Source organism: Salvia splendens, chromosome 2, assembly GCF_004379255.2.
Source record: "Salvia splendens isolate huo1 chromosome 2, SspV2, whole genome shotgun sequence".
Classification (NCBI taxonomy): Eukaryota; Viridiplantae; Streptophyta; class Magnoliopsida; order Lamiales; family Lamiaceae; genus Salvia; species Salvia splendens.
In genome coordinates this window covers 29650136-29674295 of record NC_056033.1, presented here as the reverse complement: position 1 = coordinate 29674295, position 24160 = coordinate 29650136, and the positions used below count along the sequence as shown (strand labels likewise).

Here is a 24160-nt window from a genome sequence, read left to right as displayed (position 1 = left end):
GTCTGTGCGACTATTATCTAATTTAAATAGAAGGGCAAATTCATGCACCTAGAGAACTCAACCTTTTCGGTTTACTACTAATTTGACGTTCCAAAATATTTAATACTCAAAATAAAGTTTCTATTTTCCATTTCACTAACGTATTTTTTCTCATATTCGTATTCATTATAAAATTTATTTATTATTAAGATCGATATTTTATTAAATATTTTCCGCTCATATGCCTTCTCATTTCTCAAACCTTGGACTGAGTCAAAATGAAATATAATTAATTTCTCAAATTTATGCCGAGTTAAACTGGAAATTAATTTTGCAGGAAGAGAGATTATATTTCTTTCTTCATTAAACCTTTATTTTCTTTTCTCAATTCTCTTAATTATACTTGTTTCCTAATCATTTTTCACTTTAAAATATCTTATTCTTTTTATTCTTTTTCTATTTCAATCTCTTGTATTCTATTTCTATTTCTGTTTCATACTAACATTCTAATATTCTACTTGTTGCATGTATATGTTGTTTTTCTTCTTTTTTTACTCGAATTCTCAAAATTACTCCCATATTTGAAACAAAATTAGAAAAATTTAAACTGTATGCTTAGTTAAAATACTAACAAAACTAGAAGAAAACATCATTTGCATTCATATGGCATGTTTACGAAGGAAATTAAATATTAACCCATTCGACGATCCAAAATCAATAAAACCATTTCACCAATCTACAGTTTATTACCAAAATTAGATCGTTCAATTTGATATTAAAATGAAAATGACTTTTATTTTGATGCTATTGCTTCTTCTAATTGTGCTCATAATTATTGGGAAGCTCTTATACACAAAATCCCATTGTTTTCCATCTTTTTGCTTGAGAAATTAACCATGATTTTCTCATTTAATTTGATAATAATCTGATTCCTTGTTATTTCTCTCTTTGCAGTACAATACGTCAAGCTTTCAGAAAGTATATACACATAGTTTTTAGAAATAATTGTAAAATAAAAAAAAATAAAAAGGTCTAAAACACACACATACGGATTACAATGGTTTATATTTAAATTATTTACCTAACATCAAAGCATATAATACGACTATTATTTTTCTATACAAACAAATTTATAATAGTCTAAGAAGCCTCAACAAAAGGAATTGACCAAATTGCCCCTCGATAACTCATTATCTGCACCGTAACCTCTCTACCTTATGTCACGTGACCACGTCATACTTATTGTCTGATTATGCGATATTAGCAACATGTTGCATATATCTTGTGATAATTATGAGTGCTTGCGCATACCAATTTATATGATCGTAGCAGTCCAATAAAAAAAATGTACATCTCATCCTACAGTCGGTTTGAGGGTAAAATGGTATATCAGATTAAATGGAGAACCCTTCTTTCATGACTTTTCAAGATATGATGTCAAAAAGTTGACCTTTGAAACCATTCTATATAATACTAGTAGTAATATTTTTCTCTTTCTGAAAGTGGGATTTTCTTATCTTGTTTTTTAGAGCTTTCTAACCATCATGTTAGGAGAGATGTCACATTAAAGATATCAATTAACCAAGTCACACCACCCCAATCATCATCGATTTTTTTTTTCTTTTTGTTTGAAAGCATCAAGCCTATATCATACAAATAAAAAGATTTTATAGCATAAATCTAGGCACAAATAAAAATGAAATCGATTACTCGATTATACAATTACCATCTAACAGAAGAATCTTGTTTACTTTTCTAAATCCCAACAAATACTTTGAAACAAATTTAAAGCAGCCAAACACCAACTTAAACAAGCATAAAAGGTGAATATCAAATTGGCATTGTTTTTTTTTTATTACCAAACCTGCATTAATATTTCATACACTCACTCTCTTCTCTCATCATCAAATATTCCTTCTAAAAAGCTCTCTCTACTACAAGGCATGGCGGCCTCCACCGCTAGCTTCCTAAGTTCGCCGCCGCCGTCTTCACTCCAAGGCCTATTCCTCCTCCTCATAACCACCTCGGTTTTCTTCTTTTTATACTCATTTTCAAGCATAAAACTTGACAATATTCATCACCAAGAAGGCCTAATTCACCCTCCTAAAGCTATCCTACCTCTTCAACAGCACCAGCAGGCTGTGCACAACCACCCTTTCATCTCTCAAGAATCACTTAATCTGCAAGTGGACGTTGTTCTTCCGGAGAAGGCAGTCATCGCGGCGTCGAAAACACCATTGCCAACGGAAAAAAGGAATCATGAATCAGTTGGTAAGAGTTACTAGTAGTTAATTCAATATTAATTCATGTTGACCTTGTTTTTAATTGATGATGATAATATGAGAAATTGTTGAACGTTTTTCATTCTTATTAGATGCGTCATAGTAATTGGTACAAGTTGGAACTTAAATTTGTGTCGTTTTTTATTCCTCTTTGAATTTTCTTCTTTCCTTTTGCTACATAGCATTCACCATGTACGTCAAAATCAGGCTGCTGCGCTTGTGGTCAAGACATGCATTATATATATATATATATAGACGTTACAATTATTAATTAAAATCAGTTATTATTGGAGTATTGTGCACTTACCTATATACCACATTATGGTCCCAAAAATGTAACATTTCATTTTATTCTTATTCAATGAAAAATCATACTATTAGAAACATATAATAACACAATTTTACAATATACAACAACATAAGTCATTGTTTCCGGTACATACAGGATCGCGTAACAACGATAAAATTTACGATGCATTCCACGATAGGACCCTATTCACAGAAGAGTACGCGAGAATGAAGAAGAGAATGAAGATATACGCGTATCCACATAGCAAGTATGAGGCATTCGCAAACGTGTTGCTCCCGGAGGATCCTGAGCCGGGCGGGAACTATGCGAGCGAGAGCTATTTCAAGAAAGCCCTATTCAAGAGTCATTTCCTCACAAATGACCCTTCCGAAGCGGACCTCTTCTACCTCCCCTTCTCCATCGCCAGCCTCCGGCACGACAAGAGAGTAGGTGTTGGTGGGATTCAGACCTACGTCAAGAACTATGTTCGAGACATAAGTCAAACCTACCCCTTCTGGAACCGGACAGGCGGCACAGATCATTTCTACGTCGCCTGCCATTCGGTGGGGCGGACTGCAATGGAAAAAGCGGTCCAGGTTAAACTAAACGCGATTCAAGTGGTGTGCTCCTCGAGCTACTTCTTGGCGGGCTACGTCTCCCACAAAGATGCATCCATACCGCAAATTTGGCCCAGGAAAGGCCCACGCCCAACACGCCCACCATCACACAGGTATTAACCATACTACTACTCCTATTTTCTTATGGCTTAATAATACTCACTTATGACTTACGATTTCTTTTCATTCATTAACACATACTCATTTAAAAATATAGAATTTTGTTTAATTTTATCCCGCATTAAATATTTCGATATCGAAAATTTGACCAGGTCTCGTAATACTATACGTTTAGCTTCATTTTGTGAACATTCCAAGTTCATATTTTACTAGTAAGCCTGGTCAAATATATGACGCAATATGCAGAAAAGAAAATTTAATAAACTTATCAACGATGAACTTACGTTATTTTTTTTTTTAATTTATGGGTTAATTGTCTATAAAATCATGAAGTTTTGTCAAATTTTGATATATTTTGCACCTTTCAAAATTAGAATGATAAATCACAAAGTTTCAAAACTTTCTCAATTGTCCCATGATAACTTATTTAGGGGCAAGTTCTATTCTAAATTGGTGCACATGTGTAATATTTAGTGTTGTCAATAAAAAAAGTGACGTAAATGTGTATTAATATGATGTTGTGGTAGACTAAAGGTGTCTTTTTGAGCTTAAAAAACTAAAAATAATTGCACCAATTTGGTTAAATGTGACATTTGAGAATTTTTAAAATTTCATGATCCGTCATTCAAATTTTAAATGATGTGGCATATACCAAAATTTCAACTCGAACTTCTGGCTCACTACAGGCAGAATCTAGCCTTCTACGCTGGAGCAATGAACTCGAGAGTTCGAGAGTCTCTAGTGAAGACGTGGGGCAACGATTCTGAGATCTCGGTTCACCGTGCCCGGCTCAAGACGCCCTACTCGGAGTCACTCTTGAGGAGCAAGTTCTGCATCCATGCTAAGGGATTTGAAGTGAACACAGCTCGAATAGGGGATGCTTTGTATTATGGGTGTGTGCCTGTAGTTTTAGCAGACCACTATGATCTTCCATATGCAGACATCTTGAACTGGGAGAGTTTCTCGGTTGTTTTGTCGGCTTCGGACATTCCGATCATGAAAAGGGTGCTTTTAGAAATGGTTAGATCAGGTGAGTATTTGAGGTTGCAAGAGAATGTTGTGAGAGTCCAGAAGCATTTTCAGTGGCATAGTGTGCCGGTTAATTATGATGCGTTTTATATGATTATGTATGAGTTGTGGCTTCGGAGAAGTCATGTAAGTATCAACATTTGACTTATTTCTTTATTTCATTAGTTTGTAGTGCATTATTGAACCTTGCTTAACCAATTAATTATCTTAAATAATATAAAAATGAAGTATAATTATATGCCCTTCCATCTATGAACTCGAATTACTAATTGAAAATTATCAACTTAAACCGTTAAAAACATGAAAATTTAACATAATTCGCGTTCATAGATGAAAATTTAACATAATTGAAAAGGTACTTGATTGAACCCCACTAGTTGAAAAGATAAATCAAACAATTGGCATTTTTATATATATACTTCGTTTTTATGAAAAATAGTCTCTCTTTTTTAAAATTTATTTACCAATGTTATCCTCAACTCTACTCCTATTTATAAAAACTTATCATTATTTTTTATCTTTAAACTTTTCTCCCTCTTTCTTTAATTTTACAAATATATATTATAACAGGTGTGCTTCACAGAATGAGATTATTTTTATGGATGAAGTGAGTAAATTTATATGACATCAAATTAATATTTTTGTTAAAATGCTGTCATTTGTGAAAAAAATTTGCCGATATAGTTACTTCATACGGAGTACATTATTCGAAGCAGTTTAGATCCCCAAATCATTGATCAGTACAAATTTGGTAAAAATCTGCCGAATTAATGGTTCGAGAATCTGACCTGATCGAGCCAAGAAAGGAAATTTGATATTCAGTCGTATCATAGTATTCTTCTTTTTTTTGTCTCTCTTTTCCGTGGTTAAATACCTCCTCCGTCAGAGTTGTTAATTTTGGATTGTTTATTGGTTTTAAAACGTTAATATCAATAACTTTGTTAAGGAAAGTCTGACTCATTATGTGTCCAAATCAACAGTTCCAATCTTGTTTCTCTTTCACTATACATCTATTTTGTTCTGGGGTTTGTTTCACTTTACATCTCCCTCATTATCTTCACAAAATTAAGATTGCTATAGCCTCTTCTGGCACACCAAATCAATATTATACATCTCATTAAAAATAGTCTAATTTTTTATATGTTAAAATTAGTTTCATTTTTTATTTTATAAACGTTTTCACCACTTTTTAAATTTTTCACTCTCACTTCAAAAAATTTTATCTCTCATATTTATTACATATCCATTAAATTTTATAAATATCATTTATAAATAGGACTATTTTTCATAAAAAAAAGTGTCAGAATTAATTGTGTCTCCACTACTCAAGTCCAAAAAAAAAAAAACAGACTGCATAGACGCTTGTTTTACAAAATGATTTAATTATTTTAGACATGAAAATTTGAAGACGAGATAGCCCCTCACTCATTTAATGCTCCACCTTCCAATTCCAGAGTTAGTTTGTGTGCATAATCATCAGCATCACCATCTGTTCTATCAATGGCGGCCGCATCTTCACTCTATGTACTCCACAGCCTCCTCACGCGCCGCCGCGACGCAGCCTATTTCGCCCTTCCCATCAAATCCTTCTTCTTTTACATGCCCACAACCTTGGCTCTCGCCACCTCTCTTCTTATTCTTCTCTATATCTCCTCCACTTCTAATCTCTTCTTCATTCACCCGCACCCTCAAATTAGGGCTTCTCTTAATTTTTCCCAATTCCCTCCTCTTCAATTTCCCGATTTTACTATTCCAGAAGCTGAGCATCGGAGTAATTTCAGACTCAAAATTGGGCTTCAGGGTTAGTCAATTTCGAGCTCATGCTTACATATTTGCTTAATTCTTGATTTTTCTCGCTTCAGTTTTAGTCCTCTGCTCTGAGTATAATAGTATAATTTAAATAGAAGAAAGTTTCCATTTTTCGTATAATCTTTGCTTGAAATCTTCTTTTTCAACAACTTTTAATTTTCTTATGAATTTAATGGTCAGCATATCGTGTATTTATTCGTGTGATTAGAAGGGAGAATTGGATATTAGATGTATTAGGATGGCTTGAAATGTGGCCACAAAATGGAAAAAGATTATTTTTTTGAGGATATGTTGTTAAAAATCCTGTTTTTTGAGGGACATTCTAAATCTGATGCAATTCATGGAAAAAAATTGTAACTTTCAATGGTGTTGATTCGTGTACTTCACCAAAGCTTATGGCATTTACATTGGAATGATTGCTTATAGGAAATGACAAAGAGCTATTCCATGACAGAGATGTCTTCCTTGCTAACTACAAGGAGATGAACTCAAGCTTAAGGATTTATATCTATCCACACAGACAAGATGATCCGTTCGCTAACGTGCTCTTGCCCGTGGATTCTGAGCCTGGTGGTAACTACGCCAGCGAAAGCTACTTCAAGAAGGTTCTCATGGGTAGTCATTTTAGTACAGAGGATCCCTCTGAAGCAGATTTGTTCTTTTTACCCTTTTCCATTGCAAGGTTGAGGCACGACCCGCGTGTGGGCATTAATGGGATTCAAGATTTTATCAGAGATTACGTTTTCAACATTAGTCATGAGTATTCTTATTGGAACCGTAGTGGTGGTGCTGATCATTTTTATGTTGCTTGCCACTCGATTGGCCGTGCTGCCATGGAGAAAGCCGAGGCGGTGAAGTTTAATGCTATCCAGATTGTGTGCTCGTCGAGCTACTATGTGTTTTCCTATGTTACTCACAAGGATGCGTCGCTGCCTCAGATTTGGCCTAGGCAAGGCGATCCCCCAAATCTTGCACGTGAAAGGTGTGATGTTCTTTCGTTTGCTTAGCTCATGAATGTATATGTTTTTGGCCCTTTTCAACATAAGTTTTACATGTGTAGGAGCTATGAAATTTCATCAACAGATAGTGTAATTCTATGAGAAATGATCTGATTGAATATCATCGAAAGCCTGTTTGATATGCTCGAGATCTTCACAGCCTTATCTCGGATAATTTCAGGTCAAGACTGGCCTTTTTCGCTGGATCGATAAATTCACCAGTGCGTGAAAGGCTGCTTCAAGTGTGGCAAAATGATTCGGAAATATCAGTCCATTTCGGGCGCCTCAACACGTCCTACTCTGATGAGCTTCTACGAAGCAAATTTTGCCTTCACGTGAAAGGATTTGAGGTCAACACAGCGCGTATCGGTGATGCACTATACTATGGTTGCGTCCCGGTAATAATTGCCAATCACTATGATCTCCCATTTCAGGATATACTCAACTGGAGAAGCTTCTCAGTGATTGTTGCAACTTTAGACATCCCTCTTCTGAAGAAAATCCTGAATGCAATAAGTGTGGAGGAGTATTTGATTTTGAGAAACAATGTATTCAAGGTGAGGAAACAATTTCAGTGGAACCATTCTCCTGTAGATTATGATGCTTTTTACTTGGTTATGTATGAATTATGGCTTCGGCGAAGTTCTTTAAGAGTTATACCTTAGTTTTTATCTTATTTTATTTTATTTGTGGTGGGTGTTTTTTATTGAAAAAAAAAAGAGTTGGGGCTGTTTGGTAAACAACACTTATGGTTGTTGAGCTCAGGCCCACTGCGACATCTAGTGGAGCTCAGCCCAGTGCGAATTCTAAGTTTTAGGATTTAGAGCACCCGCAACGCGGGCCGCCCGCGTTCCGCGTTTCGTGCCGGCGGAACGGAACCGGCGCGCGACGCGTTGCGGAGGTGCGTTCCATCTCCGTGTCGTTCCCAAGCCGTGCCGGGTGCCGACGGCACGGCCCGCGGAACTGTCCGTGACGCGCTTCGGCAACGTGGCTCGCCCTGCGTCGTGCGTGACGCCCACTCGCCAGCCCGCGAGTGGGCGTCGTCACGCTGACGCAATAAATTCATTTTTTTTAAAAAAATGAATTTTTAAAAAAAATATTTTTATTTATAAAAATTGTTTTTTATATTTAAAAACAATTTTTACAAATAAATGAATACTAGAAAATCGTATTAGCCCATATATATTTGATGGGCTTGCGAATTTATAAAACTCATTCTTGGTTGTCTCTCTTTTATAGAGACATCCTTCAATGTTTTATGTTCCACTTTCAATGTGGGACAAACTCATTCTTGGTTGTCTCTATTTTATAGAGACATCCTTGAATGTTTTATGTTCCACTTTCGATGTGGGACAAACTCATTCTTGGTTGTCTCTATTTTATAGAGACATCCTTGAATGTTTTATGTTCCACTTTCGATGTGGGACAAACTCATTCTTGGTTATCTCTATTTTATAGAGACATCCTTGAATGTTTTATGTTCCACTTTCGATGTGGGACAAACTCATTCTTGGTTGTCTCTATTTTATAGAGACATCCTTGAATGTTTTATGTTCCACTTTCGATGTGGGACAAACTCATTCTTGGTTGTCTCTATTTTATAGAGACATCCTTGAATGTTTTATGTTCCACTTTCGATGTGGGACAAACTCATTCTTGGTTGTCTCTATAAAATTGTATTTTAAATTATGTCATTTTTTATTTTTTAGGATTTTAATTATGTCTTTTTCTATTTTTTTGAATTTTAAGTTGTAATGTTATTTTAATTTTAATGAAGTGTGTTTGTTTTAATTGAATTGGGTTGGAAATAAAAAATGAAATTGAATGAATAGTAATTTAAGGAACGGTTAAGGAACGGATAAGAAACGGATGGTTGCAGGTTTCGTTCCTTAGTTAAGGAATGGAGTAAAAAAGTACAGTGGGGCCCGCAAATAGTAGTTTAAGGAACTGTTTAGAAACGGTGGGGGAACAGCGTTGTGGATTGCCTTAGGTTTAAGATCCAATAGAAATATAGACATACAAAGCAAACATATTTAATGTCCATTTCAACTTTTTTTTTAACTTGATAAAACCGAACACATCTTAGTAGTAACATAATATGGTTGATTGATTACAAGAGGGCGTGCATAATTTAATAAACACGAAGAAAAAGAATAATGATGTTAGAAGAACATATGGTAGATGCAGGCATACTAACAGGCAAATTTTGCTATGCATTCTTCCTACATTGTGTATACACTAGCAGAGAGAAAGAGCAATGCAGCGTTCTTGATCAGAAATGAATTGAGCCCACTAACGAGGATAATTATTACTGACTATTACTCCCTCCGTCCACCGTTAAAGAGTCATTTTGACTCAGTACGGATTTTAAGAAATTGTTTGACTTGGTGAAGAAAAAGTAAAGCGAAAAAATAAGTGAAGTGTGTGACCAATTTTTTATACTCCCCCGTCCCATAGAAATAAGTCATATTTCCTTTTTCGTACGTTCCATTGAAATAGTTCATATTTATTTATGGTAACATTTTTTCTTCTTCTATTTTACTTTATCATTTATGGTCCCACCACTCATTACACAATTTCAAGTACATTTTCTCATTCTCTCTTACTTTACCAATTACACATCTATGGGACGGAGGGAGTATTAGTTTTATAATGAATTGTGAGTGTATAAGGTTAAAGGAATGTGGTCGTATACAAAAAGTGAAAAAAGTATGATTCATTAAATTGTGGACAACCCAAAATAGTAAAACGTCTCTTTAAATAGTGGACAGAGGGAGTAGTATACTTCAGGATCGACAATCACAACATAATTTTTATTAAATTCAACGAATATGTGCGAAACACCAAATACAAGATTATGATGGTATATACTAATATCAACACAAAACTACACTGAAGTATTTTTTTAAAAAATAAACTCATATATGAAAGAGGAAATTACAACTGATGTGAAGATGACTCGAACTCGGCATCTCATACAATAATGTATAGCTCCTTGTTGCTAGGACAAGACTTTGGACAACTACACTGAAGTACTTAGCTTCACTACATATACATTTGTCTAACTATTAGTTTTTGAATTAGGAGTTTCCTCATTAAAAAAATAATTTCTCATTAAAAAATATGAATTGGAATACTTTTTATATTCTATAAGCTTCAATATTACGACTAGTTAGAATAAAGTATCAACTTCTTCAGATTATTCTACTATGTCTTCAAAGTTTGAATAGGCTTTCTACTGAAAACAAACATCATATTTTGATATCCAGATATTCTATTTTATGAAATTTTAAAAATATCTTCCATGTTGTGGGGATATTTTCGATTAAAAATTTGGAATAAATAGTGAAAAGTTACCATAAATGTGATTACATTTTAGTCCATAAACTTATTAGGATATTTTTAAAATCTAAAAACTAGTAGGGGCAAAACGTGTAATTCAGGACCTATTTATCTAGGTCACTCTATTAATTTATGGACTATTTATGTAGTTCACCCTATTATTATTATTATTATTATTATTATTATTATTATTATTATTATTATTAGTATTATTATTATTATTATTATTGTTATTGTTATTGTTATTGTTATTAATTAAACATAAACTACTTTGGACTGCAACTTTGAGGAACATTAATGTTATTGATGGATTAGAGGGAAATTTACAAAATCACCCAATGTATAATCAACATTCTTATTCAACACAGAGGGCTTTTCAGTAAGATCGGCAAAAGAAGATTTGGTTGTACTAGTAATAAAAACTTCGAATGCCCTGCCCCTACTGTCACTGCACAACAACTTATTTTACTTAGCAACTAAGTTATCATAAATTTATATTATTATTGCTCAAGCTCAACTAATAAGAAAGTATTTGACTGATGCTTTCACGGTTAAAGTCAAAATACTTAATTTTCTACTTTCACTTTGGACACTTCTCAGTCAAATATTACATCGGAAAAATTGGTTGAATAGATTGGAGAAAGATCTCAAATTAATCGGATAAGATTTAAAATAAAATATTATTTGTAAATTCTAGATGGATGTAGAAATTAGTTTGTTGGCGTGAGCGTAGAGTCCCAGCTGTAAATAGATTTGAATTTTGATTTATTGCTACGCTTCATAGGAAAATCCGTGTAGTCATCATCCCCGTGTAAATAGCGTTTCTAACACGACCCCCACCTTCATAATATCATCACCTATAAAAACGGCCTTCAAATCTTTCAATATCTACGCTTTTTCGGAAGGAATTCTCTTCAGCTCTTGCTACTTTACTTTTTCTGAGGTAGCGTTACTTTTCATGCATTTCTTCTGCAACTAATCCGCGCCTAATTTTAATCTTTCTGAGGTAGCGTTACTTTTGATTGAATGTCTACGTGTTGATTGAATAGTGTTTGAATTTTGGTGTTGTATATGTTTGGGAATTGATGTTGTTTAGGATCTCATTAACCCTTCATTGATAGTTGCTGTGAAGTTTACAATTTACAATTCAATATATTCAATTGTTCTGGTGATCTAGTTCTTTGCATTTCTATTTGTAATTTATTTTTCAATGTGTAAAAATAGAATATTAAAATATTCTTGAGTGAATGATAGTATCATTTTAGAACATCTTTGTGGTATGATTTTGAATTTGGTGCTTTTTTCTTTGTTCAGATACATATAAACAAGAAAGAGATTAATTGGTTGGATAATGGGGGGCGGATCTGAAACTTTTCATATCGAAGAGGAGAAGGAAAAGCTCCATTTAAAGGCCGAGAGCAAAATTGAAAAGCCTGGTGAAGAAGTAGAAGAAAAGACTAAGGTGGAACTTGAAGTCGGAGCGAAATCTGTGGTGCCAAAACATGAAGACAAGAAAGATGAATCAAAAGCAAACAAGAAGGTGAAAAAAGATGACAAGGATAAAGAGAAGAAATCCAATGAGGAAATGGAGAAAGAGAAAAGTGAGGTAGAAGAAGGTGAGGAGGGGAAGAGCAAAAAGAAAGATAAAGAGAAACACACGAAGAAGGACAAAGAGGAGGAAGTTGAAGAGAAAAAGAAGGATAAGGGATTGAAGAAGAAAGACAAATCCAAAGAGAGTGCAGGAGAATCGAATGACGAAGAAAATGAAGGCGAAGATGATGAAAAAGAGAAGAGGAAGAAGAAGGAGAAGAAGCATAAGAAAAACAAGCACAAGGAGGAGGACGTAGAAGCTGAAAAAGAATTGGAAGGAGATGGATCCAAGAAAGAGAAGAAGAAAGGAAAGGGCAAAGATGAGGATAAGAAGGCGAAGAAAGATTCGGAAGGGGAAGTGAGTGAAGAAGTCTCGGATGAAAAGGGGTCGGAGGCGAAGAAGAAAAAGAAAAAATGTGGCAAGGGCAAGGAAGATAGTAAGAAAAAGAAATCCAAAGGGAAATCTGATCAAGAAACAGATGAGGTTGAAGATGAAGTCGCCTCAAGGGGCCTTCACGTAGAAGGAAATGGAGACAAGAAGCAGACGAAGGATGAGAAGAAACAAAGATTCAAAGAGAAGTACAACGCGAGGGACCTTGATAAGCTGAGAAAGAAGCTGGACAAAATCAACAATAAGATTGAGAGTCTTGTTGAGAAAAAGGAGGACATCATGAGACTTGTAAAGGAAGCCGAGGATAAGAAAACTGTCGATGCTAAGACGACGACCAAGGATGCAGCTGGTGATGAAGGCAAAGAAAAGCTAAATACAGTTGAGGTTGCTTAGAAAATGGTGTGCTTTTGTAAACTATACTATCGTATCTGTATTACTTATTACATGTCTTTTGTCATTACGAGTGATTTCGATGTATTTCTCTGTATTTTCGACTTTTGGCATTTTATGTCTTGAATACTTCCATCTCCATTGATCTTGTGCTTGTTTTCAACATTGCAAGAGAAAATAAAGGCAATCTTTTATTTATTATTTCACCATTTCATCACCATATGATAAATGGAGGTGAGCAATAAATGCTCAAATTTACATCTTCTCATTACAAGTTTTACTTAGCCTTTGCAGGATGTGTGGTGAGTCCATACCCAAAAGGAAACAACGGATCATAATGGCGATCACCGACATTCATTGGAAGCTGGTCGACAGTCTTGAACCACGTACGAGGGAGCTTGCCGGAGAAACCATAGTCTCCAAACAGAACATCTGCAACACCTTGGCCCTCCGTCCCTGGAAGCCAAGCGGCTACTAGGGCATCCATTTGTGCAAGATAAGGCTGGATCACGACTGGGCGCCCTGTAACAAGAACCACAACACATCTCACCGAGGCACACACATTTGTGATGATACTTGGCCCGGGATCAGGAAGTGTCAAGTTGGTGCTGTCTCCAAATGTTTCTGCATACGGTAGTTCTCCCACTACAACAATGGCGTAGGAGAACTTGTTGGCCTTCACATATGCAGAATCCGGATTCTCTTGAAACACAACTCTTGTTTTGGGGTTCACGGTGTTCTTGATCGCAGACAAGATCGTGGTGCCTGATTTTTCTGGAGTGTGAGACTATTGTACAAGAGAATGAAATGAAACATGAGATGGAATGATAGCAGGGTTGTACCGGCTGTAATGTTGTTGCCTGAGATGCCCTGCCACTCGATCGTCCAGCCACCACACTGATAGCCTATGTTGTCAGCGTGTGTCCCGGCTACAAGGATCTTCGATGCCTTTTTAGGAAGTGGGATCAATGGCTCATCTGCAGATCCACCATTCTTGAGAAGGACAAGGGATTTTCTTACAGCCTCCCTTGCAAGCTCCCTATGTTCCTGTTGGAATCTTGCAGTGTCACTTAACAAAAAACCATTTACCGATCACAACATAATTAATCGAAGTTTTTGACTAAACCTGACTACCAAGGTACTTGGCCATGCTGTAATCAGCCAAGGGGCGTTCAAACAAGCCCATGGTGAACTTAACCCTTAGGATCCTCGCCACTGCGTCATCGATCCGGCTCATGGGGATGAATTTCCTTTCCACCAAGGATGTAAGGCCACTGATGAATTCTTTGTAGTCATATGGAACCATGATCTGAAAATAATTAAGACCTTATGAATATTGTGTAAACTTGCATAGCATGATTTGAAGTTTGATGACCAACCAACCATGTCTATTCCAGCGCCAACTCCGGCCAAGATGGAATATGTGTAGTTGAGATGCGGCGGGGAAGTGATTCTGTCGATTCCTTGCCAGTCCGAGATGACAAATCCCTGCAACGCAAGGAATGCGTCTGAGTTATGTATGCAATTTGCAGGGAGTTGGAAGTTGGTTTCTTACCCTGAAATGAAGTGTGTTTTTAAGGAAGCCAGTGATGAGGTCGCGGTTGGCGTGCATCTTGACGCCGTTCCAGCTGGAGTAGGAGACCATGACGGAGGCGACTCCTTTGATGACAGCGTTGTAGTAGGGAGCCATGTGAATGCCGAGCAGATCGTGCCTGCTCGCCAGCGTGTTGTTCTCGTTCCTTCCCCTGGTCGTTCCACCATCGCCTACGTAGTGCTTGGCACAAGCCACCACTTTCTGCCTGACAAGTTGTGTGATAAATGAGAAGCACAGAATTGGGAAAAGAAAAAAGCCTTTGGAGAATTGGAAGGGATCTCTCCTTGTGAACAGCAACAAAGCCACCACTTTGTACTTACTGTCCAGCAACAAAGGGAACAGCCTTTGGAGAATTGGAAGGGATCTCTCCTTGTAGTCCAGGTATGATCTCTGTCATCGCCCGAACTAGCTTTGGATCTTCACTGTAACTCTCGAAGCATCGTCCCCATCTCGGATCTCTGCATACCTGTATCCAAACATATGCATCTCTAACTGTAAGAAGCCAAACCAAATGACCGCCTAATGTTGTACTCCATTGTTGAATCAATTTACCGCAACGCAAGGTGCAAAGACATAAGGAATGCCGGTAGCTCTGACTTCCAGAGCAGTGGCAGCTCCAATCCTCTTGGCCAGTTGTGGATCCCTGCACATATTCATCATTCACTATCCATCTACATCTTTGCACGAAACGATTTAGGTCTTGTTTGGTACACTAGATAAGGCCAAGATATATGATCTTATTTGACTGTTTGGTAGATAAGATGTGGCCCAGTTAGCCCATCTTACTTTAATTATCTCGTCTTATCTTAATATGCCTACTGAACGGATGAAGTACTACCTTGTGGCTCCAATTGCGACGTTATGAGGGAAAATGGTAGCTCTGTAAACGTTGTTGTGGCCGTGGACAGCGTCAATCCCGTAAAGCATGGGTATCTTGAGACGGGTGGACAGGGAGCCCTTCTGGAAGCCGTTCACCATGTCCACCCATGCCTCTGGTGATGCCTTGCGCGATGGAACACTGCCTCCGCCGCTCAACACGCTGCCTTTTTTTTTTTAGATATTCAGGTATCAGAAGAAGCAGAATTAGCAGTTATGGAGATATGAAAAGAGGTTTGATTTACCTATGTAGTATTTGTCGAGAACATCGGCAGATGCTACTAGGCGATCGATTTGTGTCATTTGGCCTATTTTTTCCTGGAGAGTCATCTTGCTCAAAAGGTCCTTAACTCTCTTCATCACAGGCTGCTTCGGATCTTGGTATGCGTTGTACTCTGCATTTGCTACCCAAATCCAGCAATACAAGAACATAATTGCACCCAATATTGAAGGTGCTTTACCCATATTTACTCCTCCTCCCCTTCACATTCAGCAATAAACTAATTTGTTACTACTAACTTTTGCTTCATAGCATAGCATGCAAGAACAACATGGAATAATATCATACATACATACATACATACATACATACATGTAATAATATCAGAGTTATGCAGAGATGAATTTAAGGTAGAAGAAGATCACACTTACGAGACTCAAGTCGGTGGTCTCTGCTAATGTGTGTGTGAGATCGTGAGAGAAGATAGTGCAATGAATGCCTGGGTCAAAATGAAGTGTAGCTACTGGCACTGGTGAGTTGTTGTTAGACCCACAATGCGTTGATCAATAATTCTCGATTGGTCAAATATAGATAAGATTACAACCAACATGCTAAATAAATTATATACACAAAAATGGATTACTTTTTGAGCATTACAAAGGAACAGATGGATTATGGATTAGGTAATAGGAATTCGAGCGAATCTACCCGCCAAACACTTAATTCTATTTATATGGATTAAGAATACATTATGGTTCAGGTTCTATATTCGTAGACCTACCCTATTTATAATTTGTACGTACTATTTAACTAGCTGTTCTATTTTACTACTCCTACTACGATTAAATTATATACTTTGCGAGATTTTAGGTCGATTATGTAGTACATCCAAGTACCCAACCAGGTGAGTAAATTAATAAATTATGTAATACACCCAAATAGTATAAATATTTTATTTAAATAGAAAACACTAATATCCTCAACAAATAAATGATAGGTAGTCCATATGAGGCCGCCTTAGTCGACTATTATATCATGAGATATTTCTCAATTAAATTGTGGCGTGGCGATTAGATCATCCACATAATAATAGGTTGGACATGGGCGGTGCTGAACATTATTATATTTATATATTCCTACCAAAAACCCTTATTAAATTCCACTAAAATTTATTTTAGATGTATTAAAATTACAGTCTCAACGTGGAAGCTGACTTTCTAACTCACTCTTCTTCCATGCCCCGTTAGTTGAAGTGCACCAAAGGGAGGATCGGGTAATGCAAATGAGGACCCAACACAACTCAACTATGAGCAAATGGTCGAGTCGAAGCCATCCAATGGACTAAAATAAAATATTCTCCATCCACACTGCTCCGAGCAGAATCTTCTCCTGAATCGCTGAAAGGGCTTACACAGCGCCGTCCTTTCAGGCCCTAACAAAAATGAGCGATAATAATTCATACAACGATTCGACGAGATGCAAATGGGAGAGGGAGCAATTATGTCGGAGACAGATAAAGAAAGAATTGATAGAATTTGAAATTAGGGGGATTTTGGCAGATTATAATATGGTTAGAAGAGAATAGCAGCGCCAGCGCCAGCGCCAGCGCCATTTTTAGGGTGATGTTTGTAGCGAGTGCCTAAGTTAGGATTACTGCATCTTTAGATTTTCTCATAAAACAAACACGGTCTACTTAATATATCATCCTCCTCAAGGTAACCACATTTTAATCTTAATAGAGTGCAAATACACCATCACTAAGCATATATGCCATAAATTGAACAAGCGCAAATCAAATTCTAACCTAGCTCAAGAAATACAGCGAGACAGCTCTGCTTTTTTTGGGATTATTACACAATGTTTCGCATATTGATACAAAATGTTTGAAGTTTGCGTAAATCATACTAAAAGTTTGCAGATCCGACGGTTAAATTTGTAATCGAGAGTTTGGAGAAATGTGGTTGCCGCATCGGAAGCAAATTCAATTGCGCTCAGCCGGCTTATGCTGTATTCGAGAGGGTACATGGAGTATCTGTATGGCCTTTTTACTTGATTTCAGAAATCACTTTTATACTCTACTGATCAATAGCATTATCTCTAGATTACTTATATTTTAAAGACGATGTGGTACAATCGATGATTCACGAGAGAGATTGCATTATGTGAGAGAGATTCTTCGTTGGCATCTAAAGCTGAATGATCTAAGGATAAAGGGTCATGAGGCTGTGAGTTTCTTTTAAAGCCTTTCTAATCATAATAAATACAGGGAATTAGCTTAATTAGAGTACTAGTTGAAATAGTACACAAGTATGTCGTGTTGAGTTGATTCCATAGGTATTATGTGTGAAGCCGAAATCAGTGGCTGCAATCCATTCACCGGCCACACCAAAGAGAGCCGTGGAAGGCGTTTGGGATACACCTCCCTCCCTTCCACAGGACTACTCCACCTCTCAACTTCGCTTTTCGATTTTTGATTTCTCACTGAAGCTGACTTCAATAAGCAAAGCTTGCACTTATCATTTTTGTATTCTTCAACTATCATTCTGCAGCTCTGTTTCTTTGCATTTCAAAATTAGTTAACAGAATGATGATTTTAGACAGGCAAGTTTAAAGAAAAATATAGACCCCTAAAGCAACTTATTTATTTTATAATGACAGCGAGCGACATCATCGACAACGAAATCGAAAAGACTAGATTACAAGTATTTTCACTAATCATGTAGGGCTGGCAAGTCGTGCGGATTGGGTCGTTATCGGGTCAACCTGATAATGACCCAACCCAATAAGGCCTAACCTGAACCCGACCTGTTAAGGAAACTGTAAATCCGAACACGAACCCGACCTGCTACCTTCAAATCCGAACACGACCCGCACCCGACACGAACCCGTTATCGACACGATATAATATGGGTTGACACGACACGATAACAACCCGAACCTGATATTACACGATTAAAACCTAATATTACACGATTAAACCTTAATTTTTAACCTAATTTACACAATTAAAATTCGTTTTATACTATTTAAACCTAATTTATAAGAAATTAAAACATTAAAGTAATATATATATTTTTAAATAATAATAAAAATAATAATATTATTTCTTAATGGGTTACCCGTATCCGACCCGCATCCGACCCGAACCCAACCCGAAATTATCGGGTTCTTAATGGGTCAACCCGATAAGGACACGGATCCAATAAGACTTGACCCCAACCCAATAATTTCGTGCGGATTCGTGTCGGATTATCGTGTCGTGTCGAAAATTGCCAGCCCTATAATCATGGCAACACTATCAAGACACCGTCCTAACAAAATCATTAATCATATACTAATCCATCACTAATCTTGACTATGATGCAATACTAGACTTATAGCTAGTTTGTTACTTATTCAATCAACCAATTACATCACTTTCAAAGTCTCAATAAATTATTTCAATCCCAGCTCAACTTCGTAACAAACTCAACTCCAACTTGCTAGATGGGACTACCAAGTAACAACCATCCGTTGCAATTCAATCACGTGGCAAACACATAACACAAATTGAATCATTGCAAATAATCATAAACTTTATATTAACACCAAAACATTTACAAGGCTTGATTGAAGTGGACATGTGACACAAATGCAAGAAAAGAAGATCTCATGAAACATGGGATCTCTCTCCCTTGCAATGATAATGACAATAGAAACCTAATTAAGCAGTCACAGATGTCTCCACTGCAACAACCCCTGAGCCAGTGTAGCTCACATTGCCAATCTTATCGGCTTCCCACAGCTCGGGTATGGCTTCCCTCAGGTTATGGATGCTTTCCAGCGCGTAATCTGCTCCTTTCACTCTCTGTGATTTCCCAACCTGCATTCAAAATTATGTGTAAATCTTTGTTTTTAAAGGGACACAGATATGTTTGCAAGAATATGTCCTTACCAGTACAGTGTCGAGCCCTACGCATTTTCCAGATTGGATGTTTCGGACACTGTCCTCGAAGAATAACTGCAAGGATAAGATGAAGATTATGCATTAGTATTGAGTGTTGATTAGCCTAATGCTTTGGAGTGTGATGAGTGGTGACTCACTGTTCGGTGAGGATCTATGTTGGCGATTTTAATGGCCTTTTCGATGGCGGATTCTGAAGGTTTGCAGACGATTGGTGTTTTTGGCAAGCCAGATGGCTGTGCATCGGGCTGAGAAAAATATCCAATGATGTCGAAAACCCCAGAGGTTCCGTTCACTGCAGTAGAGGATTGCGTTGATCCTATGAACTCGGTGTCATCCTCATCATCTGATGCAGTGCTCTTGTGAGTAGGGTTCAGGGTCTCGAAGCAGATGATCCCTTCGAAGCAGTCTTCCAAACCTAGCCGGTTCAGAGCTTTGATCGCGTGCACCTTATCAGCATTTGTGAAGATCTGTTCGTGCAATGAAGATTTTTTTAGTGAACAATCAAATTGCTCGTGAGCTAGCTAGAAGTCGACAAAGAAGGTCAAACACACTCACCACTTTACGGATGGGCAAGCTAGATAGGAGGCTTTTCAACACAGGATCGGGTTTCAAGTTTTCGTAAGGCAATCTACCATGGACAAAGCTGCAAGAATGAAAGTTTTGAACGTTTAAAAACATAAAACCACGAAAGGAGAAGAAAACAAAATAGTTCCAGCAAGATGTTCCGTTCCGCTTACCTATGGTACTCATCATAGTCAAAGTCATAGCCTATTGCCTGCAAAGGAAGACTCGTGGTCAGATAATCTCTCGAATGTAACCAAGTCCAAGTCCACAACGAAATGGAGCAGGATGGCTTACCCTAAGACCTGCCATTGTTGTGCCATAGTTTTTGTAGAGTAGATTGCACAAGTCCGGGATTTTGCTCTCGTCTATACCCAACTTTTCATCCATATAAGCTGAATGAAGTTACATATTCAGAAAACATCAGACACCAATAAAAAATTCCATCAACAACAATATGCAACAAATAAAAACAAGTTTTACCTTGAATGTTCTTGAGAACTGATGTTGCTAGACCAGTACTTAAAGGGTAAAGGGTGTCATCAAGATCTGAAACAAGTCACAAAAATTTAATAAACTTTTATCAATATTTTTCTCAAAATTGTATCTTTATACAGTTATGAAACTTACCAAAGAGAAGGCAATCATATTTTGGCACCTGAACTTGACTGTATTCCATCTTAATCTACAACAAATTGAGAAAAACCCAAAACATGTGAGCATTGTGTGCTAGGATAACATAGCTCCACCAAAATTGACTTGAAACAAGGGAAGTTTCCTCATGTTAATAACATAACTTGAAAGAAAAAATATATGGAAAAAAAAGAGAAAAAGTTCTTGAATCAAGACTTTATTTGAATGAATTGAAGCCACTCTTTTTTATGAGATGGTTTTGTCCATATTGTTAGTTGTCAGCCTGCAAACTCTGCTTTACAACGGCAACGGCAACAATGATAAAGGATGGTTTTTTGTCCAATTATGAAAAACTTTTAGGATGCGTAATTCACATGAATCTTGCCATTTGTAATACGAAACTCCCAAGAAACAATATGAACCACAAGAAAACAAGGCCAAAAGTTGAGTGCAAGCAAACACCACTTGAATAATTTCACACAACATAAAAACCCCACAAAAAAAAAGATAAACTTTTCTCTCCATTAAACCAAGAAGATCATTAAAAAAAACCACTTTCCATCATTCAAATTATGAAGAGCACCAAAAGCTCCAAATTTTAAAAAAAAAAAAAAATTAAATTAACCTTAATCAAGGTTTCACATTAGCCCTCATTTGTGCATTTTTTATACTTAAAAAAAATTAAATTAACCTTAATCAAGGTTTCACATTAGCCCTCATTTGTGCATTTTTTATACTGATCATAACAATTTCAACCAATAAATTGCCTGAGCTTCGGAATACATTAAATGCATGAAAAATGAAAAAAAAAATGGCAAAATCCGGAGAAAGGAAGTTTACCAGAATGATAATGAAGGATGAAGCGGAGCTGGAAATAGAATCGGATATAGCAACAGAGAGCACAATATCAAAATTGGGAATCCTCTATTGCAATGTAGAAAAGGGATTATTGGTATTGAAGCAGAGGAGAAGAGAGGAGAGGGGGAAGAGGATTCATGCCATACGCTGGCTTAAATAGACAAACAACCCGTGTGCAAACCACCCACCCCTTTTTTTTTAATTTTAGATTAATTATTGTAAGGATTAATCGGCCTAATCTGTGGTTTAAGTCATAGATTAGTGTACTTTCTAGAGGCTGCTTGTCCGAAATTTTCGATCTCGCCATTGCATACAAACCAGATATTTTATTAAATTAGATATATATAAATTATTGAGGAATAAGTTGTTGTTACATATAATGCCAGCATATTCCTTTTTTGAAATGCCGATTTTCATTTTGTACATAGGATTTTGGAGTTGGATATTTAATGATATATTAGATGTGCAACAACAGTACAAGAGGTTTAAAATGCTGAATTGTTAGGCCAACTCTTCCATGTATTTCTTATCCATATGCATTAGAGGATGGCTTTGTTTATCCCTCAAATTTATTTCATTTCTTTCTAATTACGTGAGAGAAAATGTTAAATTTTGAAGTATTATTAAATGTTGAGATCAATTAGGTACAAGTACATAATAGAAATTAGAGGTTAGAAAATAGAATTTTTTTATTATTATTTAGAAAAAATCTATACATTTTTGGAGAATGTATTTCGAGGGGATGTTAAATTTTGAAGTACTATTATTACTTGTGTTTTTATAATGCGTTTACGGAAAATGAAAACAATGTTATACATCGAACATCAAAACGAAACAATGTCATGCATCAAACTTTATATTTGATGCATTGATGGTACTACTATTTTTTGGCGTTGGATAATAATTTTTACTTTAAATGAATCATTGATATGGTAAAGAGAGGAGTCGGGCTTAAGTCCGTATCAAATATTTTTTTTTGTTTTTTCTACTATATTTGAAATTTTCAAAACACAGCTTTTTATGTTGTTAAGATGAAATCATTGAAATTTGAAGGTGAAAATAGGTTGAGTTGAATATAAAAATGAAAAATTAGATAGAGGCAAATATAGAAACAATAATTGTCATGGTTTTTCAATGCCAGAAAGTGGTTCGATGTGGAATAAAGGAAGGCAAATGGGAAGGAAGGCTACGACCCACTTTTCGGTTATTATGGATACAATGTTGATGATGGAGTAGTACTTCGCTATGCTTATATGAGATTCGTGGGTGATGATGGAAATGGAAGTGAATACAAAACGCCATGAACACCTAACTAACTATACTAATTTTACAAAATATACTCAGATTACTGGCATTGTGCATGGTTTTAGTTGGGTCAAATTATCACCTCAATCTAATAAAAAAGTTAATTTAATAAAAAGGAATACTACTACTACTTCAACTTTTAATCCAAACATAATAAACGCGAACAGTTCAGATCAGACAACAAAAAGTTCATATAGTAATTAGTTAGTTACCTGCTTACAACATTGAAAACAATTTGTTGACCAGTCAGAATCACTAAAATGGAATTTTAGCTAAATTAGGTTGAAACTTTTATGTTTGAACTTGCCAGCTAGTATAAAGTTAGGGGATTTCCTTAGTTGCAAAATCGAGTTAGCTCATACTATTACGTTTTGTTGCCAGCAAATCAATTTGAATGCATTGAACCAAACTAAGTGTAAATAAAATTCCAGGAATTTGCTTGTAGAAGAATTCAAAATGTACTGTCTTTCGTCCATTTTTTATTATACTAAATCCCATTAATTTCATGTATACGCAAACAAAGATATGTTTGGACGAGAGCTCAAATTTAAAATAGAAATATAAGAGTTATTTTCAATCAATCGATCATGAATATTTATGCTCTTGGCATCTCTTTACTCGATTAATGAAACACCATGGTTCGATTCTATATATAAGTGACAAAAATCCAAAAAATTCATTTTTAGAATGTAATTAATTTCACTATGAAAATGCAGTCACTTTATACTTATAGAAGAATCCGCAATTCGACATGAAGAAAGGCAGCCGTGAGACACACCACGGGCACCACACCCGGGTGCATCATCACCGCGCGTGAACCAAATGCGTGATAAATGATAATCATCTAAATACTGAAGCGCTTACAAGCACATGCTAGACGCATGATTCAAAGCGAAATTCAATTTTTTTTCAACTTCAAATTATCCGAGATTTTAATTTTTTTTTCCTTAAAGTCGTCTGGAAATGGTCATTAGTTTTTGAAGAAAATCAAAATAGTCGTTCACCGATATTAATGTTTTTTTTCAACCATGTTCACATCTATGAAATATCGTTCATTTCATTTTCACACTAAAATTTTTCTTTTTTCCAATTTCTCTCCAATATGAGTCTATAATTCAATCATTTTCTCTTTCAGATTTGTCTTTAATATGGATCTGTATGACGCTAGTAATTTATCTGACCATGATAGCTTGTTCAATGAGTGCGATAACCTTATCGATCTCTCTCGTTCAAAATGCGGGGAAGCTTATGAATCGTTATTCGGCATAACGACTGAGAAGTCGTCGTCACTCGCCCCATAAAGGACTATTTCTCAGACAATCTGTAAAACA

General features: G+C 36.2%; 5 protein-coding genes and 1 long non-coding RNA gene across 9 annotated transcripts; 4 read left to right on the top strand and 2 right to left on the bottom strand.

Annotated features, from left to right (window-relative positions):
- Positions 1-1891: 1891 nt before the first annotated feature.
- LOC121777966 (probable glycosyltransferase At5g03795) lies at positions 1892-4460 on the top strand. Its single transcript, XM_042175315.1, has 3 exons — positions 1892-2250; positions 2707-3280; positions 3974-4460. Exons 1-3 carry the CDS (start codon positions 1923-1925, stop codon positions 4458-4460), a joined length of 1389 nt encoding a protein of 462 aa, XP_042031249.1. The 5' UTR covers positions 1892-1922.
- Positions 4461-5731: 1271 nt separating this feature from the next.
- LOC121764180 (probable glycosyltransferase At5g03795) lies at positions 5732-7804 on the top strand. Its single transcript, XM_042160238.1, has 3 exons — positions 5732-6117; positions 6552-7107; positions 7305-7804. The coding sequence occupies exons 1-3, from the start codon at positions 5817-5819 to the stop codon at positions 7786-7788; spliced, it is 1341 nt and encodes a 446-aa protein (XP_042016172.1). The 5' UTR covers positions 5732-5816; the 3' UTR covers positions 7789-7804.
- A 3451-nt stretch (positions 7805-11255) lies between these two features.
- LOC121792138 (protein PXR1-like) lies at positions 11256-13037 on the top strand. Of its 2 annotated transcripts, none has more exons than XM_042189960.1 (2): positions 11256-11408; positions 11780-13037. In XM_042189960.1, the coding sequence occupies exon 2, from the start codon at positions 11817-11819 to the stop codon at positions 12837-12839; it is 1023 nt and encodes a 340-aa protein (XP_042045894.1). In that variant the 5' UTR covers positions 11256-11408; positions 11780-11816; the 3' UTR covers positions 12840-13037. The 2 variants fall into 2 exon arrangements, with proteins under 2 accessions (XP_042045894.1, XP_042045895.1); XM_042189961.1 differs by having other exon boundaries at positions 11315-11471.
- Positions 13015-16095, bottom strand: LOC121792137 (beta-glucosidase BoGH3B-like). Its single transcript, XM_042189959.1, has 10 exons — positions 15958-16095; positions 15552-15787; positions 15269-15473; positions 14983-15073; positions 14751-14896; positions 14392-14635; positions 14220-14324; positions 13963-14145; positions 13679-13883; positions 13015-13601 (listed from the first exon to the last, which is right to left on the bottom strand). The coding sequence occupies exons 2-10, from the start codon at positions 15769-15771 to the stop codon at positions 13114-13116; spliced, it is 1887 nt and encodes a 628-aa protein (XP_042045893.1). The 5' UTR covers positions 15772-15787; positions 15958-16095; the 3' UTR covers positions 13015-13113.
- LOC121792139 lies at positions 15925-17225 on the top strand. Its single transcript, XR_006048840.1, has 2 exons — positions 15925-16058; positions 16774-17225. It is a non-coding gene; the product is annotated as an uncharacterized LOC121792139 (long non-coding RNA).
- A 1855-nt stretch (positions 17226-19080) lies between these two features.
- LOC121764166 (suppressor of disruption of TFIIS-like) lies at positions 19081-21662 on the bottom strand. 3 transcript variants are annotated; one of them, XM_042160225.1, is made up of 9 exons: positions 21507-21662; positions 20664-20718; positions 20517-20582; positions 20331-20428; positions 20210-20247; positions 20028-20115; positions 19610-19939; positions 19461-19526; positions 19081-19388 (listed from the first exon to the last, which is right to left on the bottom strand). In XM_042160225.1, exons 2-9 carry the CDS (start codon positions 20710-20712, stop codon positions 19230-19232), a joined length of 894 nt encoding a protein of 297 aa, XP_042016159.1. In that variant the 5' UTR covers positions 20713-20718; positions 21507-21662; the 3' UTR covers positions 19081-19229. The 3 variants fall into 3 exon arrangements, with proteins under 3 accessions (XP_042016159.1, XP_042016166.1, XP_042016163.1); XM_042160232.1 differs by lacking the exon at positions 21507-21662 and adding an exon at positions 20831-21067; XM_042160229.1 differs by lacking the exon at positions 21507-21662 and adding an exon at positions 20883-21066.
- Positions 21663-24160: the final 2498 nt, after the last annotated feature.